Here is a 23881-nt window from a genome sequence, read left to right on the forward strand (position 1 = left end):
GTTTCTGAAAGAGCCAAAAAGGAACACCAAAAGAAATGCCTCCAAAGGGCTCATACTAGAACTGCACAAACTTTTTTGGAGGAGTAGCCAGTGTCTCTCGCCCAGCTGTCAACAATCCCAGAAGGTAGCTCTGGGGCCCTGGGAAATTCCAGGTGGTGCGCCTCCCCTAGAGTGCTCTCTGGGTAGTTGGCAGCTGACCTGAGTAAGGCCACTCTCCCTAGGATATCTCACCCAGGTACCAGGTAGGTACTGATCTCACTGGGACCTCCAAATGTTATAGTCTAATCAGTGAGAAATAAGAGGACTTCAAGACATAGCCAAGGTTATTGGAGTTTTATTGATTAAACTGGTAGCATACAAGGGGACTCATGTCTCTCAAAACCTTGCAGCCCTGAGTAGAAGGGGAGGGGTACTTTTATAGGTACAAATCACAATCAATTCTGGGTTGATATGGTGATTACAGTGGAAACTGAGGAGGGGTTGAAGAGGAAAGGGAGTGGGGTTCCCATGTGAAAGCAGTTACAGAAGCTGAATCAAGCAGGTTAATAATTTCTAAGGGCATTCTCCAGACCTTTGTTTAATGGTCCCCATGGCTCTGGGCAGGGGTCTGGTGATTGGTAGTTACATTGCCAAGGAACATCTAAATAAAAAGGTTTCGGGCTAGTTAGCAAAGACAGTAAGATTATTAATCACTCTACTCTGGGCAATTCACAGGAGTCAAAACACAGAGAACCAAGTGATATTTAGATGTACAGGAGTGCCTAACTTATGTGCATATAACAAAATGTCTACAAATTCAAGAGCTGAAACTGCCTAGCAGTACAAACCATGCTGTACCAGTAGAAATCGGTAAGGTATTATTGCCTCATTGAAACACATTCTTGGCATGGCTACTGTGGAGCAGCAGTAGTGCCAGTGCCCTGCTGTTCTAGAAGCCATGTGGAAATCATGATTCAGATTCCAAGTAGGCTTGAAAACACACTAGAGTTGTGCACAGCTGCCCAGGATCTGGAGGACCTGGGGAAAGGAGATTGCAGCATGAGACCCTGCTGAGAGTGCTTCTTTCTACCTCTCTCTCTTATGCACTTGCATATGCTTTCTATCATTAAAAAAAAAAAAAAAAAAAAAAAAAAAAAGAGGGTCTGTGTCTGTATCTAATCTATAGCTCTCACTGGTTCTGTTTCTCTGATGAACCCTAACTGAAAGAGCTACCGAATTAGGTGAGTGAGGTCATTGTAAAGGGGGAAATATTTGGAAGGATTCTGTAGATTTTTGTGTGTATGTTTTTAGATGCTTATTCCACTTAAAAATAAAAAAAGATAAAGATAATAGTAGCATTCACCATTCATTCCAGAGGTTATAACATTCTTTTCCACCAGTAATATGATTAAGACAAGAAGGGAAAAAAAAAAAAGATCAACCTCATCGGGATGAAACTCTTAGGGAAGCCCCTTGATAAGCAAGCAATCCACTACTCAATATCTTCAAATGAGGATAGGCGATAGAACCAGAGAATATCCTCCAGGAGAATGTGGAGAAAATAATTGGACAGTAAAAGCAAAAAGAAACTCATTCAAAAAGATCCTGAATATCCAGGGACTCAAACCCTGTCAGGGACTCAAACCCTGATTTACCACAGACCGTCTAAGGGCTGGGAGGACTTGAACTCCTGATCATTATCTAGCCCTTGGATTACAGCATGTCTAGTGGAATCTAAGTAGGGGCTCTATAACCATGTCTAGTCAGCCCTGAATCCAGCCACATTAGGAGGGACTCAAACCCCTGGTCCCACAGGTCAGATTTCAGGGGGCTTTCCTATGCCCTCCCCATACTAGCCAGTTTGTTTCTGAAAGAGCCAAAAAGGAACACCAAAAGAAATGCCTCCAAAGGGCTCATACTAGAACTGCACAAACTTTTTTGGAGGAGTAGCCAGTGTCTCTCGCCCAGCTGTCAACAATCCCAGAAGGTAGCTCTGGGGCCCTGGGAAATTCCAGGTGGTGCGCCTCCCCTAGAGTGCTCTCTGGGTAGTTGGCAGCTGACCTGAGTAAGGCCACTCTCCCTAGGATATCTCACCCAGGTACCAGGTAGGTACTGATCTCACTGGGACCTCCAAATGTTATAGTCTAATCAGTGAGAAATAAGAGGACTTCAAGACATAGCCAAGGTTATTGGAGTTTTATTGATTAAACTGGTAGCATACAAGGGGACTCATGTCTCTCAAAACCTTGCAGCCCTGAGTAGAAGGGGAGGGGTACTTTTATAGGTACAAATCACAATCAATTCTGGGTTGATATGGTGATTACAGCGGAAACTGAGGAGGGGTTGAAGAGGAAAGGGAGTGGGGTTCCCATGTGAAAGCAGTTACAGAAGCTGAATCAAGCAGGTTAATAATTTCTAAGGGCATTCTCCAGACCTTTGTTTAATGGTCCCCATGGCTCTGGGCAGGGGTCTGGTGATTGGTAGTTACATTGCCAAGGAACATCTAAATAAAAAGGTTTCGGGCTAGTTAGCAAAGACAGTAAGATTATTAATCACTCTACTCTGGGCAATTCACAGGAGTCAAAACACAGAGAACCAAGTGATATTTAGATGTACAGGAGTGCCTAACTTATGTGCATATAACAAAATGTCTACAAATTCAAGAGCTGAAACTGCCTAGCAGTACAAACCATGCTGTACCAGTAGAAATCGGTAAGGTATTATTGCCTCATTGAAACACATTCTTGGCATGGCTACTGTGGAGCAGCAGTAGTGCCAGTGCCCTGCTGTTCTAGAAGCCATGTGGAAATCATGATTCAGATTCCAAGTAGGCTTGAAAACACACTAGAGTTGTGCACAGCTGCCCAGGATCTGGAGGACCTGGGGAAAGGAGATTGCAGCATGAGACCCTGCTGAGAGTGCTTCTTTCTACCTCTCTCTCTTATGCACTTGCATATGCTTTCTATCATTAAAAAAAAAAAAAAAAAAGAAAAGAAACAGAGGGCCAGCAGGTGGCATAGAGGTTAAGATGCTGGTTCCCATATGGCTGACTCCATGGTTTGAGTCCCAGGCCTGACAGTTTGAAAATCATACTGGACTCATGTGCATGCGTGCATGCATGCCTCAAATCCTGAGAGACTGGAAGAGAAGTGATTGTGGCATTAATATGGATTCTGTTTGCTAACTGCTTGCAAACAGGAAGTGTTTCTATTCCACCTTTGTAAATTGCCAGAGGGGAAATGTAACAAGCTGGATTGCAACTGTTTTGAGATTGTTTTGCTGACTCTTCCACAACATTCATGACTCAAGACAATAAAATCCCTGAAACTTCCACACCCTGGGCCAAATTTGAGAGTACATCTTTGTTGGGACCCCAGGCATTATAAATATGAGTTCTCCTACTCTCTGAGTGACACTTGGTTTCTCCATGGTCTGTTTTTTGCAACAGCATGGCCTCCTTGGGGGTTGATTTCTTTCTTTCCTTTTTTTCCTTCCTTTCTCTTTCTTTCTTTCTTTCTTTCTTTCTTTCTTTCTTTCTTTCTTTCTTTCTTTCTTTCTTTCTTTCTTTCTTTCTTTCTCTCTTTCTTTCTTCTTTCTTTCTCTGGCAAGCACATGCATCTTATAGCAAAAACTAAAAAAGAAAAGAAAAAAACCCGAAACTTATGCCAGCTGGTTTTCCTTGGAATGCTTTCTCATTTGTAGAACTTTTTTCTAACAATGTTGTATTGTTGAAGAAAAAAGTAATTAATCACACTTGTCAAAGATACTAAGGCAGACTTCACTCAAGGGAGGACTGTAGGAGCAGGTATAGGGGAGCACTTCTGGGGGTCTTACAAGAGAGGAGACAGAATGGGCTTGACTTTGACTCCAACAAGGGCAGTGGGGATTTGTAACCAAGGGGTCAGTGGATGGGAAGTTACTAAGAGGAACATTAAGGTAAAGGGGATTTGGGCTAGACTGACTTAGCAGAATTCTTGCTGAGGGCAAGCCAGAGTGATAAGTTATCTTGGGTGGTCAGATACTGATGGTGGGGAGTTTTGCTAAGCTGATTTAGCAGAATTTGTGCTCAAATGGGATTCTACAAGGACAGGGAGGGAAGGCCAAGATTGGATCTGGTCAAGCAGAGGGCTCAGAGGAACCTGACTGTAGTTAGGTAGAACGTCTAAATGTACCTTTTTTTCCCTCTCTTATTTTGTGACTATAGCTCTTCAGCTTCTATAGTTAGTTGAAAACAAATTATTCTTTGGTCAGACGATACATGTGCTCACCAGAGAGAGACAGAGAGTGGGAGAGGAGAAAGCACCCCGCCCCCAGTGGTGTGTGATCATGACACAATCCCTTTGCCTCCATTTCTCCATCCTGTCAAGATTTTGGGTGTACACATGCCTAATTCAAGCTGCTGGGCTGGGCTTTGAATCATGGTCAGTCATTTGGGATCCAACTCTTTTAACCATACAGCTACAGGGCCAGCCCTGAAAATGGATTTTAGTGGGTCTCTGGCCCATTGTTGGATTGTCATTAGGCCTGCTGGTTATTTTAAAGGCAGCACAAGTTGAGAGACATGCTCATGGGATTCCTTAGCCAAGACAGTGCTGGGGATCCAGAACTTTCTATCTTAAGAAAGGGAGACCAAACATTCTGGTTGGCCCAGAACAGGTTTTCCTGGGATGTAGGACTTTCAGTGATAAAATGGAGAAAAGTCCTGGATGAACCAAAATGACTTGGTCCCCTGATGGGATAGTAGCTGTCTTTGCCTCTGGAGACACAGCCTTCTGTTAGTAAAATGATACCAGTTAAATCTGGAATGGTTGTTATAGCCTGTTAATACTGCAGGCACTTCAGCAGTCATTTTCTTCTCATTTCGTGGATACTCAGAGTCCAAGACGTTTTCCTCAAGGTCACACAGCTTGCTAGAGGCTTATCAGGAACCAGCCTCCAGATTACCACACTTGATTTAGAACACTTCTCACAGCATTGCAGTTTTTGCTTTCTCATTCTCTTTTTACCACTTTTTTTTAAAGAGAGATTTTTGCTATAGGGCATATGTGTTCACTGGAGAGACAGAGAGCAAGAAATCCCCCCCACCCCCAGGGGAATGGCCATGCCGCAATCCCTTCTCTTCCATTCTCCTCTTGGGATTTTGGGCACATACACATGTGCCCAGCACGAGTTTTAAGCCACCTGGGTCCACTACTTGACCTGTGGTTGACTACTTGAGAGTCCAGTGACGTAGACATTATGCCATCTACTGGTCCCACTTTTTATCACTTTCTTCAAATGTAAAACGATCTGGGCCATTCTGACCAAAATAAAAACCCCTTGCCTCAGTTCTTCCTTAGCAACCTATTTTCTGGGAACCCTCTCTTCTTGGGAGCTCTTTTTCCTTTCCTCTCCTTCAGTAAACTCCCCATTTAGGTATACTAAACAAACAAAAATGTAAAATGAGTTCAGCTGGTTTTGTTTTGGCCACAGGATCCAGCTATTAGGACAGTGAAAGCTGCCCTTCCCATTTGTACTGGGTACCGCTTTTAGTTGTATTTATGATGGCAGGGAGAAATGAGGGCCAGGTGTCAATCAAGTTGTAGTAGACGGCCTCAGTTGATCATCTCTGCAGTTGCACGGCATTCATTCTTACCTGCTGTTTCTCTAGCCCATGGAAGTATTTTCGATATGCAACCATTGGTTTTCACTGAGATGTCACCCTTGACTGAGGCAGTCATGTACCCTTCTAAAATGGCAAGTGAGGGGGTTGTATTCCCCTTTGAGCTTCATGCTGAGAAAATGCATGAATGGTTTGCTGCTTCTTCTTTCAAAGAGAAGTGGAACTTTTTTTTCTTTTTCAGCGTCTTGCTATGTTGAGCTCCACCACACCTGGTTTCTTTTCGAGTGGGCCACAAATTGAACCCGTGCCTCCCATGTGGCCTCAGCAATGTCAACCCCTGCACGCTACCAAGGCTGAACCCAAAGGGAAGCTCTAAGATGCTTACTCCAAAAGCTGAAGTTAACGTACAAACTGATAAGTTCTAAGCACTTGACAGTAACTCATTTACTCCTCCTCATGCACTTCTAGAGAAGTACCACTGCTATGCCCATTTCACATAAGGAAACTGAGGCACATCAGGGTTAAGCAACCAGCCAAAGTGGGTTTTTTATTATTTTTTTTAATGCCAGAGGGCATGTGTGTGTGAGTGAGAGAGAGAAAGAGAAAGCATTCCTCACAGGGCCTGGTCATGTTATAATCCTTCCTCCTTTAGTTCTCCAACCTGTCAGGATTCCAGGCACATTCATTGTCAAGCACCAGAGCTAGGAATTCAACCATATTCAGCCAGGTGGAATATAGCCTATTCTGTGTAGCGCTTAACTGTGGCCCCAGAGTTGTGTTATTTTGTTTAACTCTGGTAGTGGCGTTGTCTGTTTCTGAGCATCATTTTCCTATAGAAGAGAAAATAGAGGTCAAATAATCCAATGATGCAAATCATCCAGAATGTGTTCTTGGAAAGCAAGGGCAGAAAAAGGGTGGAGGGATGTTTTCTTGGGGGTATACAGAGATACTAATGTAGGACAAATACTTTGGCTGACTTCTCCAATCTACTTAGATGATGGCTATGGTAGTATGTCTCAGCCCCCAACTCCTGTCTTCATTGGATACCCTTGTTCTGACACTAGGTATAAAACACCCTGTACTATCCTGCCTCAGTCCATGCTAGAACACAGCCATCAGGCGCTGGGAAATTCTACCATGAAATACCATCTCTCATCATGGTTCCTTTACCAAGCCCTTTGTGATTTCTCCTGCCTTATTCAATCCCCTGAACCCATTAGTACTTCATCTTTGCCTTTCCCACTTACCCTGTCTGGTTAGTCCAGCCAATGGAATATGTACGACAAACCATGGGAAGGTGTGACACATATTAGGTGAAACTGTAAAGCTGGTAAAGTGTTACCAGCTTCTACCTCTTGTTCACTTCCCTCCTTCTTTCTCATACATTCCATCATGTTCTCTCGCACTGTGATCAACCTTTTTTCCTCAGTTAGGCCTGGTTGTAGTTCTCTATATTTCAGTGTGACTTTAAGACCATATGTTGCCACTCAGTGTTATACTTTAAAGCTGAGCACTACCAGGGAACATAATTATACATTTACTCTGTCCGCACAAAGGTAACAAAGCATCACTGAACAGGGAGGTGTTCTACAGGGACAGGAATCCTTCTTCGTGCTTCTGAAATCAAAGCACATGAACAACTTTTATGTGGCCTGCGTTAATGTGTGGTCTGCTCCCATACATGAATGTTGGAATCCTTACTTTCATGTGTGAACCCACTGTGCAGTTTTTAGTTTTATAGGGAACATCCAGAATTATCAACTTGGTTACCTTATGTGTCACAGCTGTCATGCTTTGGGGAAAGGAGATTGCTACTAAGTCCTTTGGAAAGGAAGGTGTTTATTTTCAAAATGGTGAGAGTGGACTTCAGTTAATTCCTGGCTTTTCTGCAGTTTTGCATGCTGGGCTATCAGAAAGTAGCAAACATTGTCAGGTACTGTGTCAACACATCACTGTCAAAACACAGCACTCCACAGTAATGATACCGACCGTGAGCGAAAGTAGTAGTCAGTATGATTTTATTGAAATGTTCTAGTACAATGCTGAAGGATCTTTGAATCCTAAATTCTAAACCAATGCAAGCACTGCAAATTATATATTCCTGAATCTAGCTGGCACTGTATCTAAGAAGCAAAGTTTCCACATGAATATCTTTAAGTTGACTAGTATAAGTTGGAGGCTCAACAACTTTGGTATATTCATATTTCTCTGACTCCCCTTTTTGCTAGATAGTTCAGTAGAGTTGGACAGGACTGATAGATTTGGGGTCTCACTTCAGTTTCCACACTATGAGCAGCAAGGAATGTGTAAGTTCTGGAAGTAAGCTACTCATGAGGCCATCATTGTCCCTTTGGTTGAACTGAAACTATCAAATAGTTAAGGTATGAATTTCCACTGTGTATAGCTAAATCCAGCCTATTAGTTAATGAATGTGTTCAGAAGTACTTTACAATAAAAAAGGAGGGCTACATAATGATAGAAATCATTAGTTCTTAACTCAAAGAAAGACAGTGCATGTGTTTTTATCTGAAGATCATTATTTTAAAACTAGCTCTATACACCTTAGAGAAGGATCTTTGAATCCTAAATTCTAAACCAATGCAAGCACTGCAAATTATATATTCCTGAATCTAGCTGGCACTGTATCTAAGAAGCAAAGTTTCCACATGAATATCTTTAAGTTGACTAGTATAAGTTGGAGGCTCAACAACTTTGGTATATTCATATTTCTCTGACTCCCCTTTTTGCTAGATAGTTCAGTAGAGTTGGACAGGACTGATAGATTTGGGGTCTCACTTCAGTTTCCACACTATGAGCAGCAAGGAATGTGTAAGTTCTGGAAGTAAGCTACTCATGAGGCCATCATTGTCCCTTTGGTTGAACTGAAACTATCAAATAGTTAAGGTATGAATTTCCACTGTGTATAGCTAAATCCAGCCTATTAGTTAATGAATGTGTTCAGAAGTACTTTACAATAAAAAAGGAGGGCTACATAATGATAGAAATCATTAGTTCTTAACTCAAAGAAAGACAGTGCATGTGTTTTTATCTGAAGATCATTATTTTAAAACTAGCTCTATACACCTTAGACTATAACAGATGAAATGATTACTTTTAAATCAACGAGCTTTAGTCATGTCGGGATGTCTAAACTGACACATTGTATGTCAGGCTGTCTACGTATGTGTGTTTACAACTATATCTTCATTTCATACAGGCATAGACATTCCCAAAAATACAGATGTCACACACTTATCAAAGATAAAAATCACATTGCATGAAAATAAGCTCTTTACACATCTCAAGTCAATTCTTTCTAGATATAGTCAATCTGTACTGCACAGCTTACTTTACCAAGTTACATTTTTCTCAAAAGCCATTTCAAGGTACATCAAAATGCTAGTTTCTGCAACAATTAGAATACTTTCTGACTTCAATTCAGCTTATGCTCTAGTGAAGTTTGAAATCCTAAAGATTGCTGTTCAAGTCTGATAATGACCTACATAAGATTTGCTTTTTTGCCTGTGGAATTTAGATCAGAGAATTCATTTTCTACTAATTTTAAGACTCAGCAGAAGGGAGAGGTTGCCGTTTATTATTTTTAGGCTTTGTCTATGTAGGCAAGTTCTCTTCTGTGGGGGCCAAAGAATTCAGCTGGTTGTTCACCTATGTGCATGTAATAAAATTCACAGAGTTAGGGGGCTGCTGCAACCAGCCAACCCTTGGAGAAGTCTTTCCTCAGTGCCTTTCCCCTCCACCACCACTGAGTCACCTTTCAACATGATCTTCATGGAACAACCTCTGTTTACTTATATTTTTTCATAGGCCTCTCCTACCTACATTTTTTAATGTAATAGCTTTGGTTAAAGTAATCAGGTGCTTAAGACTTTTACTTCTGATTACAAAGGGCGAAAGAACATTTAATCATAATTAATGAAATAATGCTTAACTACACAGTTGGTGGCATTCATAAAAAGTTACCTTTTTATGTCAAGAGCAAAATAATGATAAGACTAGAAAATGTGAGGGGACTGAAGGGAGTCATTATTTTGGTGGGAATCTGCAACATGAATTATTGGGGAAAATTACAAAGTGAAAGCTATAGCTAACAGTATGTAAACGAACAAGATGATGGGATATGGGGTGCATTTCAAAGGCCTGTCTGTCTGAGATGGTCAGAGGAGAGCACCAATGTGACAGTGAGCTCAGCGACTATCTCAAAGTGATTTCTAGATCAACATGATTGCTGAACATAATTTCAGAATTTTAAGATATGGCATTTCAGGAAAGTGATAGTTATGTTTCATAAGTGGTAGTAAAAAATGACAGAACTACATTGCCTCTGATACATCTAATGTTTATAAAAAAAAAAGTGCCAGTGGTCATCTGAAGCTAAATATAATTTGGTCCAAATTAAGCATAATAATCAAGGTAGTTTATTTGAAAGTGAGTTGCCAAAAAAAAGAAAAAAAAGAAAAATCAAAATTTATGGTATTAAAAATTTTCTAGGGTTCACTTGGAAGGGCTAATTCTATACAGGGTTTTACCCAAATGTCCATAGGCATTATCATTATACATTTATACAGAAGGCTTTAATCTGAAGTCACCTTTGGCAACCTCAAAATATATAAACTATCAGCTTCCACAATGGAATTATATACGTAAAAGTTGCTGCCTCAAAGTACTAACAGAACAAAGGAAAAGGTCACCTAACAAGTCAAATTGACAAAAACGTTTCTCACTTAAGATAGTTTACTTAAACACCAAATAACCACCACCATCCCCCTTAAAACTGGAAATAAGTGATCTTGAGCTTTATAAAGAGAAACAATGAATCTCAGTACAAAGACCTGATGCTTTTGCCAGTGATTATCTTATCATTGCTGAGTCCTAAAGCTAAAAAACTAGGCAAACAAAATCAAGTGAGACGTCAGAGTCATCTTGCTTTCCACTTCAGATTCCGGGTTTATAGTGGGACGTGACTGAACAGATACGACACGGATTCACCATTGTGGGTCCTGCGGATCGCCTCAGCCAGGATCATTGAAATGTCAATCACCTAAATGCCAATGAGAAAAGGGAAGAGAATGGGACAGCTAAATGACATTTCCTTAAAAACTGAAAAGTCAGAAAGTCTAGAAACAATGTGTCTAGCACACATGATGTGTTACCATCAAAAGTGCCTACACCCATTTCTTACAGCTTTCGGGTCTGTGTTCAAATGACAGCTTGGTAAATCCAACCTGGACAGGGTCCTGGAAGGAAAGTTTTCAGTGCAAACAGTCAAAGGCTTTTCAGGGCTGCTGTTAACCAGAGACACTCTTCTCTTGGAGGCATTTGTTGTTTTAAAATTATTATAATTTTATTCCATCATTTTTGAAAAGTTTTTCTCTTTGTTTCGGAAAAGGCAATGATGGTGGCATTTAAAAGTACAACTGTGACCATCTCACCAAGCAGTTAGCAAACTAATTTTTCTATAGAAGACCAGAGAGTTGATATTTTTGGCTTTGTAGGCCAGTCTCTATCACCAACACTCAACTCTGCCATTGTAGCTAGCATGAAAGTTGCTATGGCTACACATAAATGACTGGGCATGGCTGTGTTCCAATAAAACTTTAGTTATAAAGACTGATGATGGGCGGGATCTGGCCTGCGGGCAATGGTTGGCCAACTCCCAACCTGAACTACTGCCAATTAGGGTTAGAAATCATGAAGTAGGGACCAGCAGTTGGCGTAATGGCTATGTCGCTGAACTCCCATGTAGTTGACTACCGTTCCAGTCCTGGACCAGGTGGCTTAAACTCACACCGGGCATGTGAGCGTGTGTGCCCAAGATCCTGAGAGGAGAATGGAGAAGGGATTGCAGCGTGGCCATCCCCCTGGGGGGCTTTCTGTCTCCCTCTGTCTCTCTGGCGAGTGCACCACACACCCTGTAGCAAAAACCTCTCCAAAAACAAAAAAAAAAAAAAAAGAAAGAAAGAAATCATGAAGTAGATCATGACCCACCTTCATATTAAACTGATGGGAACTGAGGCTTCAAGCGCTGAAATGACAAACTGAGGTTCACTGCAACATATGGACAAAATGGGAACCTGGACCTTTTTGACAAATTACAGGCCCGCAGGTACCAAGAGATTATTAACTACCAGCTTTCTGAGGGCCTGTAGGCACCTAGTCAGAGGGGCTATGGAGGAGCAAAGCTCTGCTAACCCATGTGTGTGCTTATCCCAAAATCTGCCAATTTTTGTCATTTCTAAGTATGAGGGAATCTTCAAAAAGCTCATGAAAATGTGTATATGAAGATTTCATTATTTTTACACCAAAATAAACTCATACTTTAATTCAATTTTTGCATGAACTTTTTGAGTCCTCTGTATACAATTCAGTGGCATTAATACATTTCCAATGTTGTATAACCACCACCATTATCTGTTTCTAGAACTTTTGTATCATTTCAGACAGAAGCTGTATACCCATTAAACACTAACTCCCCTCCCCTCCACCATCACTTTATTTCCTGTCTCTATGATTTTTCCTATTTTGGGTACTTTACATGAGTGCAAACAATATTCCTCCTTTTGTAGGTGTTTTTTTTCTACTTAGCATAATGTTTTCAAGGTTCATCCATGCTGCAGCACGTATCAGAATTTTCTCCCTTCTTAAGGTTTAATAGTATTCATTTATAGGGGCCAGATGGTAGTGCAGTAGTAATGCAGGGCTCTGTGGGGCTGATCCACATGGGAAGGTTCTGGGTTCAAGTATAGAGTCCTTCCTGGGTATGCCGGGTGTGCACATCCCCATGCTGGCTGGGGCTAGGGATGGATCATGATGTGAGAACCCTATTGGAGGTGCTTGTTTCTCTGTTTCTGTCTCTCTCTATCTCACTCATGGAAGAAACAGATAAACTTAAAAAAATTTCCCACGTAGCAACAGACCACATTCATTATCTAGTCATCTACTGATGGACATTTGGGCATTTCCACAATTGGTTAGTTTGAATAGTGCTGCTTTGAAACAGCTGTACACAAGTTCTAACTTGATACCTAGGGGTGGAACTGTCAAATCACCTGGTAATTCTATATTTAACGTTAACACACCCTGCTTCTTAACTGTTTTTCCAATTGTGCTTTTGGTCTACTCACTATTTCTGAACAGTGAACGCTGACCTCTGCTGGCCCTGGCCTTTCCCAGGGATCCACTGTAATTTATACTCTGTCGTTAGGAGAAACTACAGCCTCTGCCTGTGTCTGCTTTAGTATACGGTCACATATAGAAAGTTTGAAACTAGTTCTAGGGACCTGAAATAGGTGCCTCGCAGCTTGCTTCTGCCTGCAGTGTAGACAGTACCTGAATCTTGGAGCAGTGTTTCATTTTATCCTCTTGAGGGATGGTGTTGGTAACAACAACAGCTTCAAAGGCAGCATTATTTATTCTGGAAATAGCTGGCCCAGAGAAGATCCCATGGGTAAGGATAGCATAAACTTTGGTGGCTCCAGCAGAGAGTAACCTGTAAAACAGAAGATAAAAATTAAGTATACACAAACATCCTTGAAATACTCTCCCCAAGTATGAACTCTTCCACAGTAGTCTAACAAGCCAAAAGTGTGTTCCATACAGGAAGATGAAACAAATCTCATTTACAGTTATTAGCTTGAAATAGACATTTTAAAGGTGTGTATCAGCAATGCACTCTGTATGTTTTTTAAAATTTGTTTCTTTAATGAGAGAGAGAGAGAGAGAGCATGCACACAAGCAATGCCACTGATAAGAGTCCTGTCACACCACAATTCTCCCTCAGTCTTCTATCTGGCTAAGATCACGGGCATACCTGCAGGTACACCCGGTGTGTTTAGGTCAACACAGGATCTGAACCTGAGACCTTCCCATATGGCTCCACTATTACACAGCAGCTCCCTACTGCCTGCACCACGTCTGGGCCAACACTTTATGTGTAATTAAATCAAGGATAATCAACCTTGTCATCTGGGCCTGGGTAATTCTTGATTGTGGGGGCTGTTTCTGTGCATTATAGAAAAATTTAACAGCATCCCTGTCCTCTACCCACTAGCAAGTCACCTCCCCTCAGTTTTGGTAACCAAAAATGTTTGGAAACATTGCCAAATGTCCTCCAGAAAGCAAAATGCTCCTGTTTTGACAGGTTTGGTTTAAACCAATATAGTCAAAGTATCATTTTGATGTGTAACCAATGAAAACATTATTGTACTTCCTATTACATTCTTTAATTGCCTGAGGGCATGTATGCTCACCAGAGAGAGAAAGGGATAAAGCACTCCCCTAATAGGGTGTGGTCACACTGGAATCCCTTCTCCAATTCTCCATCCTGTTGGGATTTTGGACACACATACACATGTGCCTGGCATGTTTCTTAAGCCACCAGGGCTGGGATTCAAACCACGGTTGGCCATGTGGGATCTGGCTCCCTCAACCAGTAAGCTCTAGGGCCAGCCATCAAACATTGATGAGATGTTTACATTCTGTTTCCTACTAATTCTTTAAAACCTGATGTGTACTATAGATTTTCAGCACATCTCAAGTCGGATTGGCCACATTCCAAGCTCTCCACAGCTGTGCATGGCTGGGCAGTGGTGTCCTAGAGCAGACCGTGTAGTTCTGCATCCTCCAGAGACCGATGTGGCTGAGGAGGGTGGGGTGAACGCTGAGCAGAAGGCAGCAAGGACCCAAAAAAGCCCCCAAAACTCTTTCCTTCTGTATTCAGCTTGACGGGAAGCACCTTCCCTGCACCCTTTAAAATTATACTAAGAGTGCATTCCAGAAAATGGATAGGCACACAGGTTCCTTTCTGCCAAGAAAATAATAGGACCCAATGGTGGTGTGGGAGGAAACACAGCTCTGTGAGGCTGACCCACATGGGAGGGCTTCAGGTTCACATTTGGAGACCTCTCTGAGTATGCCGGGCATGTGTGTGCCCATGTTCTAGACTGGCTGAAACTAGGAGTGGACAGTGACATCAAGACTCTATTGGGGGAATTATCTCTCTATGTCTCTTTCACTCACAGAATAAGTAAACTTAAAAAGAAAAAAAAATTCTTAAAAAATAAAGTAAAAAATGATAAAAAAATAAGTGGGCCTAGAGTCTCCTTTGGTTTATGATGCCACTGCCAAGTAATCAGAAATAATTGGGAGAAACAAGCCCAATTTTTTTTTAAGGATTTTTTTTTTTGCTATAGGGTGCATGTACTCACTAGAGAGACGGAAACACAGAAAGTGAGAAACCACCCCCCAGGGGGGGTGGCCATAATGCAATCCCTTCTCCTCCATTCTCCTCTCAGGATTTTGGGCATACACACATACACACACACACACACACACACACACACACACACACTCGGCGTGAGTTTAAAGCCTCCAGGTCTGAGACTCAAATCATGGTCTGCCATGTGGAGATCACGGGCATACCTGCAGGTACACCCGGTGTGTTTAGGTCAACACAGGATCTGAACCTGAGACCTTCCCATATGGCTCCACTATTACACAGCAGCTCCCTACTGCCTGCACCACGTCTGGGCCAACACTTTATGTGTAATTAAATCAAGGATAATCAACCTTGTCATCTGGGCCTGGGTAATTCTTGATTGTGGGGGCTGTTTCTGTGCATTATAGAAAAATTTAACAGCATCCCTGTCCTCTACCCACTAGCAAGTCACCTCCCCTCAGTTTTGGTAACCAAAAATGTTTGGAAACATTGCCAAATGTCCTCCAGAAAGCAAAATGCTCCTGTTTTGACAGGTTTGGTTTAAACCAATATAGTCAAAGTATCATTTTGATGTGTAACCAATGAAAACATTATTGTACTTCCTATTACATTCTTTAATTGCCTGAGGGCATGTATGCTCACCAGAGAGAGAAAGGGATAAAGCACTCCCCTAATAGGGTGTGGTCACACTGGAATCCCTTCTCCAATTCTCCATCCTGTTGGGATTTTGGACACACATACACATGTGCCTGGCATGTTTCTTAAGCCACCAGGGCTGGGATTCAAACCACGGTTGGCCATGTGGGATCTGGCTCCCTCAACCAGTAAGCTCTAGGGCCAGCCATCAAACATTGATGAGATGTTTACATTCTGTTTCCTACTAATTCTTTAAAACCTGATGTGTACTATAGATTTTCAGCACATCTCAAGTCGGATTGGCCACATTCCAAGCTCTCCACAGCTGTGCATGGCTGGGCAGTGGTGTCCTAGAGCAGACCGTGTAGTTCTGCATCCTCCAGAGACCGATGTGGCTGAGGAGGGTGGGGTGAACGCTGAGCAGAAGGCAGCAAGGACCCAAAAAAGCCCCCAAAACTCTTTCCTTCTGTATTCAGCTTGACGGGAAGCACCTTCCCTGCACCCTTTAAAATTATACTAAGAGTGCATTCCAGAAAATGGATAGGCACACAGGTTCCTTTCTGCCAAGAAAATAATAGGACCCAATGGTGGTGTGGGAGGAAACACAGCTCTGTGAGGCTGACCCACATGGGAGGGCTTCAGGTTCACATTTGGAGACCTCTCTGAGTATGCCGGGCATGTGTGTGCCCATGTTCTAGACTGGCTGAAACTAGGAGTGGACAGTGACATCAAGACTCTATTGGGGGAATTATCTCTCTATGTCTCTTTCACTCACAGAATAAGTAAACTTAAAAAGAAAAAAAAATTCTTAAAAAATAAAGTAAAAAATGATAAAAAAATAAGTGGGCCTAGAGTCTCCTTTGGTTTATGATGCCACTGCCAAGTAATCAGAAATAATTGGGAGAAACAAGCCCAATTTTTTTTTAAGGATTTTTTTTTTTGCTATAGGGTGCATGTACTCACTAGAGAGACGGAAACACAGAAAGTGAGAAACCACCCCCCAGGGGGGGTGGCCATAATGCAATCCCTTCTCCTCCATTCTCCTCTCAGGATTTTGGGCATACACACATACACACACACACACACACACACACACACACACACACTCGGCGTGAGTTTAAAGCCTCCAGGTCTGAGACTCAAATCATGGTCTGCCATGTGGGAGTCCAGTGACATAACTGTGCTGGTCTCAACAGGCCCATTTTTTAAACGCTGATATCTGTTCCCTTCTTAGAGCTTTCTTAAACTGTCTCACATACTTGTCCGCAGCGTGGCAGATAGTGCCACATGTGTCGGCCATGTCATCCACGAGGATAGCCACACGGTCCTTAACATCGCCCACTAGAACCATCCGGTCCACTTCATTTGCTTTCTTTCTCTCCTTGTGAATCAAAGCAAATTCCACATTTAGCCTGTCTGCAATTGATGTGACCCTGTGTAAAGATGCAAATGAGCATGTTAATATAGTCAACTACAAAAACTTTTCCTTAAAATAGTATGTTAAGAACATAGCACGCAACCACACTTAAGATAATGGAAAGAATCCTGTCTCAGGTGGTATGTAGACACAGTCCGGGGTATTCCCTATGCAATTCACAGGGGACATATGCTAGCGATAGACCCTGTATTTGTGGCAACTGGAGTGACGTTCAGGGCACCCTGGCCACTGAATAAAAAATGAATATTCGATTTGTTAGTATTTATCGGTAGGTTTTAAAAATCATGGGCACAGTTACAATGAATTATTTAGAACTACCAGTGGCTCAGGTTACAGGGCAGAAGGTGAGGACGAAATTCCTAATGAGTGCACCCACATAACACACAGGCTTTGGAATGGGCTTCACTGTGCTTGAAGCTCAGGAAAACCCTGGAACCCGTAAGTCCAGTCCCTCTGCAGATGCTCACATAGCCAACCATGGTCTGAATCCTGGCTCTGGCAGCTTGAAAAACATACTGGGCACATGTGCCCAAAATCCTGATGGAAGGGATGAATGAAAGAGAAGAGGTTAGGGCATGATCATGCTCCACTGGAGAGTTTTCCGTCTCTCTTCCCCCTCCCACCTCCTGGGAAGTGGATGCACCCTCTGGTAATTAAAAAAAAAAAAACATACACACACACACACACACACACACACACACACACACTCGGCGTGAGTTTAAAGCCTCCAGGTCTGAGACTCAAATCATGGTCTGCCATGTGGGAGTCCAGTGACATAACTGTGCTGGTCTCAACAGGCCCATTTTTTAAACGCTGATATCTGTTCCCTTCTTAGAGCTTTCTTAAACTGTCTCACATACTTGTCCGCAGCGTGGCAGATAGTGCCACATGTGTCGGCCATGTCATCCACGAGGATAGCCACACGGTCCTTAACATCGCCCACTAGAACCATCCGGTCCACTTCATTTGCTTTCTTTCTCTCCTTGTGAATCAAAGCAAATTCCACATTTAGCCTGTCTGCAATTGATGTGACCCTGTGTAAAGATGCAAATGAGCATGTTAATATAGTCAACTACAAAAACTTTTCCTTAAAATAGTATGTTAAGAACATAGCACGCAACCACACTTAAGATAATGGAAAGAATCCTGTCTCAGGTGGTATGTAGACACAGTCCGGGGTATTCCCTATGCAATTCACAGGGGACATATGCTAGCGATAGACCCTGTATTTGTGGCAACTGGAGTGACGTTCAGGGCACCCTGGCCACTGAATAAAAAATGAATATTCGATTTGTTAGTATTTATCGGTAGGTTTTAAAAATCATGGGCACAGTTACAATGAATTATTTAGAACTACCAGTGGCTCAGGTTACAGGGCAGAAGGTGAGGACGAAATTCCTAATGAGTGCACCCACATAACACACAGGCTTTGGAATGGGCTTCACTGTGCTTGAAGCTCAGGAAAACCCTGGAACCCGTAAGTCCAGTCCCTCTGCAGATGCTCACATAGCCAACCATGGTCTGAATCCTGGCTCTGGCAGCTTGAAAAACATACTGGGCACATGTGCCCAAAATCCTGATGGAAGGGATGAATGAAAGAGAAGAGGTTAGGGCATGATCATGCTCCACTGGAGAGTTTTCCGTCTCTCTTCCCCCTCCCACCTCCTGGGAAGTGGATGCACCCTCTGGTAATTAAAAAAAAAAAAAGGAATGAAGTACCTACCTACGTGTGCTGCAATGTGGATAAACTGTGTAAACATTACGCTAAGTGAAAGGAGTCAGATGAAAAAAAGGTCACATATTCAATTCCATTTATATAAAAAGTCCAGAATGAGCAAATCCATAGAGACAGAAAGTAAATTAGTGCTCAACAGGGCCTGGGGAGGGAGGGATAGGAGTGGATGCTTAATGGGTACAGGCTTTCCTTTTGGTGTAATGAAATGTTATGGAACTAAAAAATGTAATAGTCGTACATCACTGTGAATGTACATAATGCCATTGCATTGCTTTTTAATGGTTAAAAAGGTTAATTCTATGTTCTATGTATCTTACTGCAATTAAGAAAAAATACTGGCTACGTTGCAAGTCCTCCAAAATAGAGAAGACTCTTGTTCCCTTCATGCTGCCTTCTCAGCCCCAGAAAGGAGATTCCTCTCACAGGCATGCCCACTCTGTCCTTGGTCACTGCAGTCACGGCCCTCTGCTCTTGGTCACTCTCTCAGGATGGGACTGTGAATGGGGCTGGTACTTAAAAAATAATGTGTGTATCCTCCTGTGTTTTAGGGTGTGTGTGTACTGGTCCCTCATGTATTGCTTCCAGCATATATTTCTTCCAGCTGAATTGCACAATGACTGATCGTTAGTTTGAAAACTGGCATGGGGACAACTTAATGTCACATGAAATGCATGGCATACTTTTCAAATCAGTGTCATCATTTAAGTCCACCTTCATAGGAAAACCCCGGGCTCACACCAAGCCTGGCCTGTGCACCTTCTCCTCCTGCTGCCAGATCAGCCCCACCCGAGATGATGGCTATGTGGGATCTGGCGCCCTGCATACAGGCGCTTGACTTCTATGCTAGGGGCCAGTCCAGTATGTCACTCTTTTTTATGGCTGAATAACATTTCATGGAGTGGACGCAGCATATTTTGTTCATCCATCCACCTGGTGTTTCGACTTTTTGACTGTGGTGGAGAGTGCTGCTGGGAAGACCGGCATACAAGTTGTGCTTTAGTCCCTGACTTCAGGTCTTTGGGGCATACATCTACAAGTGGACTTGCTGGGCCATGTGGCAACTGTGGATAACTTCTTTGGTCAGTGTTTCCACAGCTTCAAGCCACCCGCTTTTCATTTTGACCAGAGAATACGGCGACCTCTTTCAAGACTTAATGCTCTTTTTCTACATTAGAATCAGCAAGGACATTTGCTGTCTCAAGCAAGAGATGAGGCCCAAGGGAAGACCACCTTTATTCCAGAGACCTCTCTCTACTTCTAGGTGACATCTTTAAAGTGCACGTTGGCACTCTGGCAGGCCAGGAAGTCTGATCACCCTTCCCAGTGGAAGAAACTACAGTGCTAGATTACACTGTAATCCAAGGAAACTATCTTTACAAACATATCCCTGAGCTGGAAGGAAGAGTCATCAGAGCAGAGAATGCAAAAGTTGATTATCCTGAGAAGAAGCTGGCATGCAGCAAAGTGCTTGCCCTGAGGAATCCTGCAAGCCCTAATGACTATAAGCCCATTTTGCTGGCAGTTACACAGGGGATGAGAAAGTAGGCCTAGGGCCCTGCTGAGGCCATAGGCCTCGTATAACACAGGGATGCCACAGGTTCCTCCTTGGAGTAACAAGGAATGAAAAATAAACCTACTGCCCAGCTGGCAACAGGAAGGACACTGACCCTTCCCAAACTTGAGAATGAGTGGAGGGGTTGGTTCTGAGCACTCGTTTACATTCTTTCCTGTGTGTGCATGTGTAGAGGCACCCCCAGAAGAGACAGATACGTAATCTACCACATTATTTATGGAATAATTACTCAGTTATTCACTGGTAGAGATATGCTAGTTAAAACTGTCTTCTTTTTAACTTTCCAAAGGTTTTACAGAGCATGTCCAAAGATGATATAATCATGAAAAAAAAAGTTAAATTTGAATTGGTTTAGTTTCTTCCACTTCCCATCCAACTTTAAATAGCTCAACAGTGGTAGGTATGTTTCTTTCAGTTTCTTTTTTCTTGACTGTCAACCCAATCAAGCTTCAAAGACTACCCAAGAGTGACCTCCTGTGGCGATATTAAGTTTTACCTGGAAGAGTCAAGCCTCAAAGCTCTTTCTAAAGTGACAAGCTCCAATTTGTCAGACAGAGATTTGTTTTGTTTGGTGAAATATGACTTCCTGCATCAAGTAGAGAGGCCACAGATAACGTCAACTGTGTGAGCCATGTATTACCTGCAAAGCTGCTCGGAGGGACTTGTCAGCTGGAGAACTCACACTCCCGAATGGGAGGAGGACCCTGATATGTAGGGGAAATGGAAAGGAGGTGACAAAAAATGTGCAACGTATGCCCTAAAAAGCCTGACTTTCCTGGCAGAAAGCACAGGGTGGGCTGGGGGAGACTACTCTGAAGGGGGTCAGAATGAAATAATCTGGTTTGTTGGCTCTGCGTTGGCAGGCTGGCCTTGCAGTGTATTGGGAACCAGATCCCATATGACCAACTGTATTTCAAATCCTGGCCCCAGTGGGTTGAAAAACATGCAGGGTGCATGTATGTGTGTGCCCCAGATGCTGACAGCATGCAAAAATGAAGAAGGGGCTGTGGCGTGGTCATGCCCCTTTGAGGGGTGCTTTCTCTCTCTCTCTCCCTGGAGAATGCACACACCCTCTGACAAAGAAAAAAGAATAAAACTAGGAGTTGGCAAATAGCTAGGGGAAATTAATTTTTAATAAAAGGTGCTATTTCAAATCAATAAAGAAGAGTTAGATTATTTAATAAATAGTTTTGGAACAACTAGATAGCTGAGGGGAAGAGTTGGATTCTTATTTACACTTTATTTCAAAATAAATTTCATGTGGGAGAACTGGAAGACTGAAAAAGGCAACTCTAAAAAAAATTATATCATAGGAGAAGAATGTTAAGGGCAAATCCTTTGTAAACCCAGAAGCCATAACATGAAGAAAAGACAAATATGACTACATAAGAAGGTTTAAAAGTCCTACAGAGAATAAAAAGATTTTGAAAAAGGGAAAATGCAAAACTTGAGGGAGTATCTGTAACACACGCACAAGAAACAAAGCTGTGACCTCCTGTCTGTGCAGAACTCTTGACAGTCCACCGGAAAGACCTCCAGCCAGCGGAACAAAAGGTGGAAGGTACGAATACACCTTCCAACAGGAAATCCACACATGCCCTTCTCTAGGGCAACGTGAATGATCAGAAAGAGATACCAGCTGTCGCTCACCTGACCTGGAAAGGAAGATTGTCTGATCATCCACTGTGTACAAGGCTGTGGAGAAACTCATGGGCCTCCACATTCGATGCCCTGTCAACTGGTATACCTTTTATGAAAGACCATATCTTGGCATTGCGCATCAAAACTAAAATGGTTCATGCCCTCTGCCTTGGCAATTCCACTTGTAAGAACATTATCCTATTTGTGTGCATGTCTAAAACATCAGCAAGTACACTGGTGGCAGGACTGTCTTTATGAGTACAAACAAGAATCCCTACAAATGGATAACGGAGGACTGGTTTAGGGATGAGGATATATGCACACAAGGAAATACTACACGGCTATAAAAAACAACACAGCAGATCTACTGCACAGCTGTAGAATCATTGCTAAGATACAAGGGGACTTTATGAAACTCGGAGAGAAATTAAAGTATGAGTTCATTTTGGTGCAAAAAAAAGTTCAAATTCATGTGTATTTTTCTCATTATATGCATTTTCTATGAACTTTCTGAAGACCTCTTATATCTATTATATTTGAATAACATAAATTTAAAAAGAGTGGCAGTGTTTAAACAAGCAAATAGGGCACACTACCTTTTGTACTGTTTTAATTTTTGCTAAGGACATGCATAATATATTTTTTTGAGAGGTTTTTGCTATAGGGCACGTGCGCGACAGAAAGACAGAGAGAGACAGAGAGACAGAAATAGAGAAATCACCTCCCAGGGGGGATGGCCACGCCACAATCCCTTCTCCTCCATTCTCCTATTGGGAACTTGGGCACGCACGTACATGTGCCTGGCATGAGTTTAAACCATCAAGTCCAGGACTTGAACTGCGGTCGACTACATGGGAGTCCAGCAACATAGCCATTATGCTAACTGCTGGTTCCGAGGACATGCATAATATTTTTAGTCTCTCTCGCGACATCTATATCTATTTCAAAGTAGGGTTGGGACAGGAAAGAAAAAAGGCCATACAAGTTTGTACAGTCTATCAGTATTATTCTTTGGGGTTACCGGCTGCCAAAGTAATATTCTTTGATTAACAAAGAAGTATGGTGACACACAAAGGCCACGTATTATACATATTTGTGGGTTCCACATCTGTGGACCATGGATCGAAAATATTCAGAAAAAAATGACATAGCAATTAAAAATAATTCAAATTTTAAAAATACAGTACAGTCCCCTGCATAGTATTTACATTGTATTACGTATGTGATCTAGAGAAGATTTAAAGTGTAAGTGAAGATGTATGTAGGTTATATGCAAATACCATGCCATTTTGCATAAGGGAATTTAGCATTTGTGGAAATTGGTATCCATAGGGCATTTGGAGCCAATCTCCCATGGAGCTGGAGGGGCAACTATATGATCAATTCATATGAAAAGTCCTGCAAAGGCAAATCCATGGAGACAGAAGGTAGATTAAGTGGCTGCCAGAGGCTAGGAGAAGAGGGAATAGGGAGAGACTGCTAATGGGTATGGGTTTCCTTTGGGGTGATAAAAATATTGTGGTTTTCGATAGCAATACGGCTGCACAAATCTGTGAAATACTAACTACCACCATGCGGTAGGCTCCAAGTGGGTGAATTGTAGGTGTCTGAATTACAGTTCAGTGCAGCTGCTATGAACAACCAGCTGCATCTTATGCTCCTGAACCCTCCTGGCCCACTCTTCACCTCTAATCACTCCCAGATTGGGCCAATGAATCTGCCATGTTTGAGCACAGATACCACCATGTGGCTTGAGTATGTTCCCAAGAAAACTGAAAGCCTTTCCAGCAGACATGACTCTAACATGTCACTCACTCACTGATGCAGATCACACCAGTGTGATCAAACCTCAATGCCCTAGCATGGGCATACTTGTGAACATCTCGCACTGTAACAAGACCTGACACATTGCTGCTCTCTGCCCCAATGCTTCCCCATCTGGGCTCTTTGCAAGTCAACTTTCTGCTTCTGATGTTTATATATCTGTGTCTCCTTCCAGTCCATGGCCACTTCTTGCTGCTGCCAGAGGCCAGCCTGCAGCT

General features: G+C 42.5%; 1 protein-coding gene across 1 annotated transcript in view; it reads right to left on the bottom strand.

Moving 5' to 3' along the window:
* Positions 1-7582: 7582 nt before the first annotated feature.
* The window catches only part of PRPS2 (phosphoribosyl pyrophosphate synthetase 2), a gene marked incomplete at its 5' end in the record, with an annotated part of 26354 nt that continues 10055 nt past the window's right edge, over positions 7583-23881 (bottom strand). The window contains 4 exon segments of the mRNA XM_014585658.2: positions 7583-8142; positions 8666-10640; positions 12929-13088; positions 17751-17924. Of these exon segments, the coding sequence (XP_014441144.1) occupies positions 10548-10640; positions 12929-13088; positions 17751-17924 (427 nt within the window).

Source organism: Tupaia chinensis, unplaced genomic scaffold, assembly GCF_000334495.1.
Source record: "Tupaia chinensis unplaced genomic scaffold, TupChi_1.0 Scaffold150243_1, whole genome shotgun sequence".
Lineage (NCBI taxonomy): Eukaryota > Metazoa > Chordata > Mammalia > Scandentia > Tupaiidae > Tupaia > Tupaia belangeri.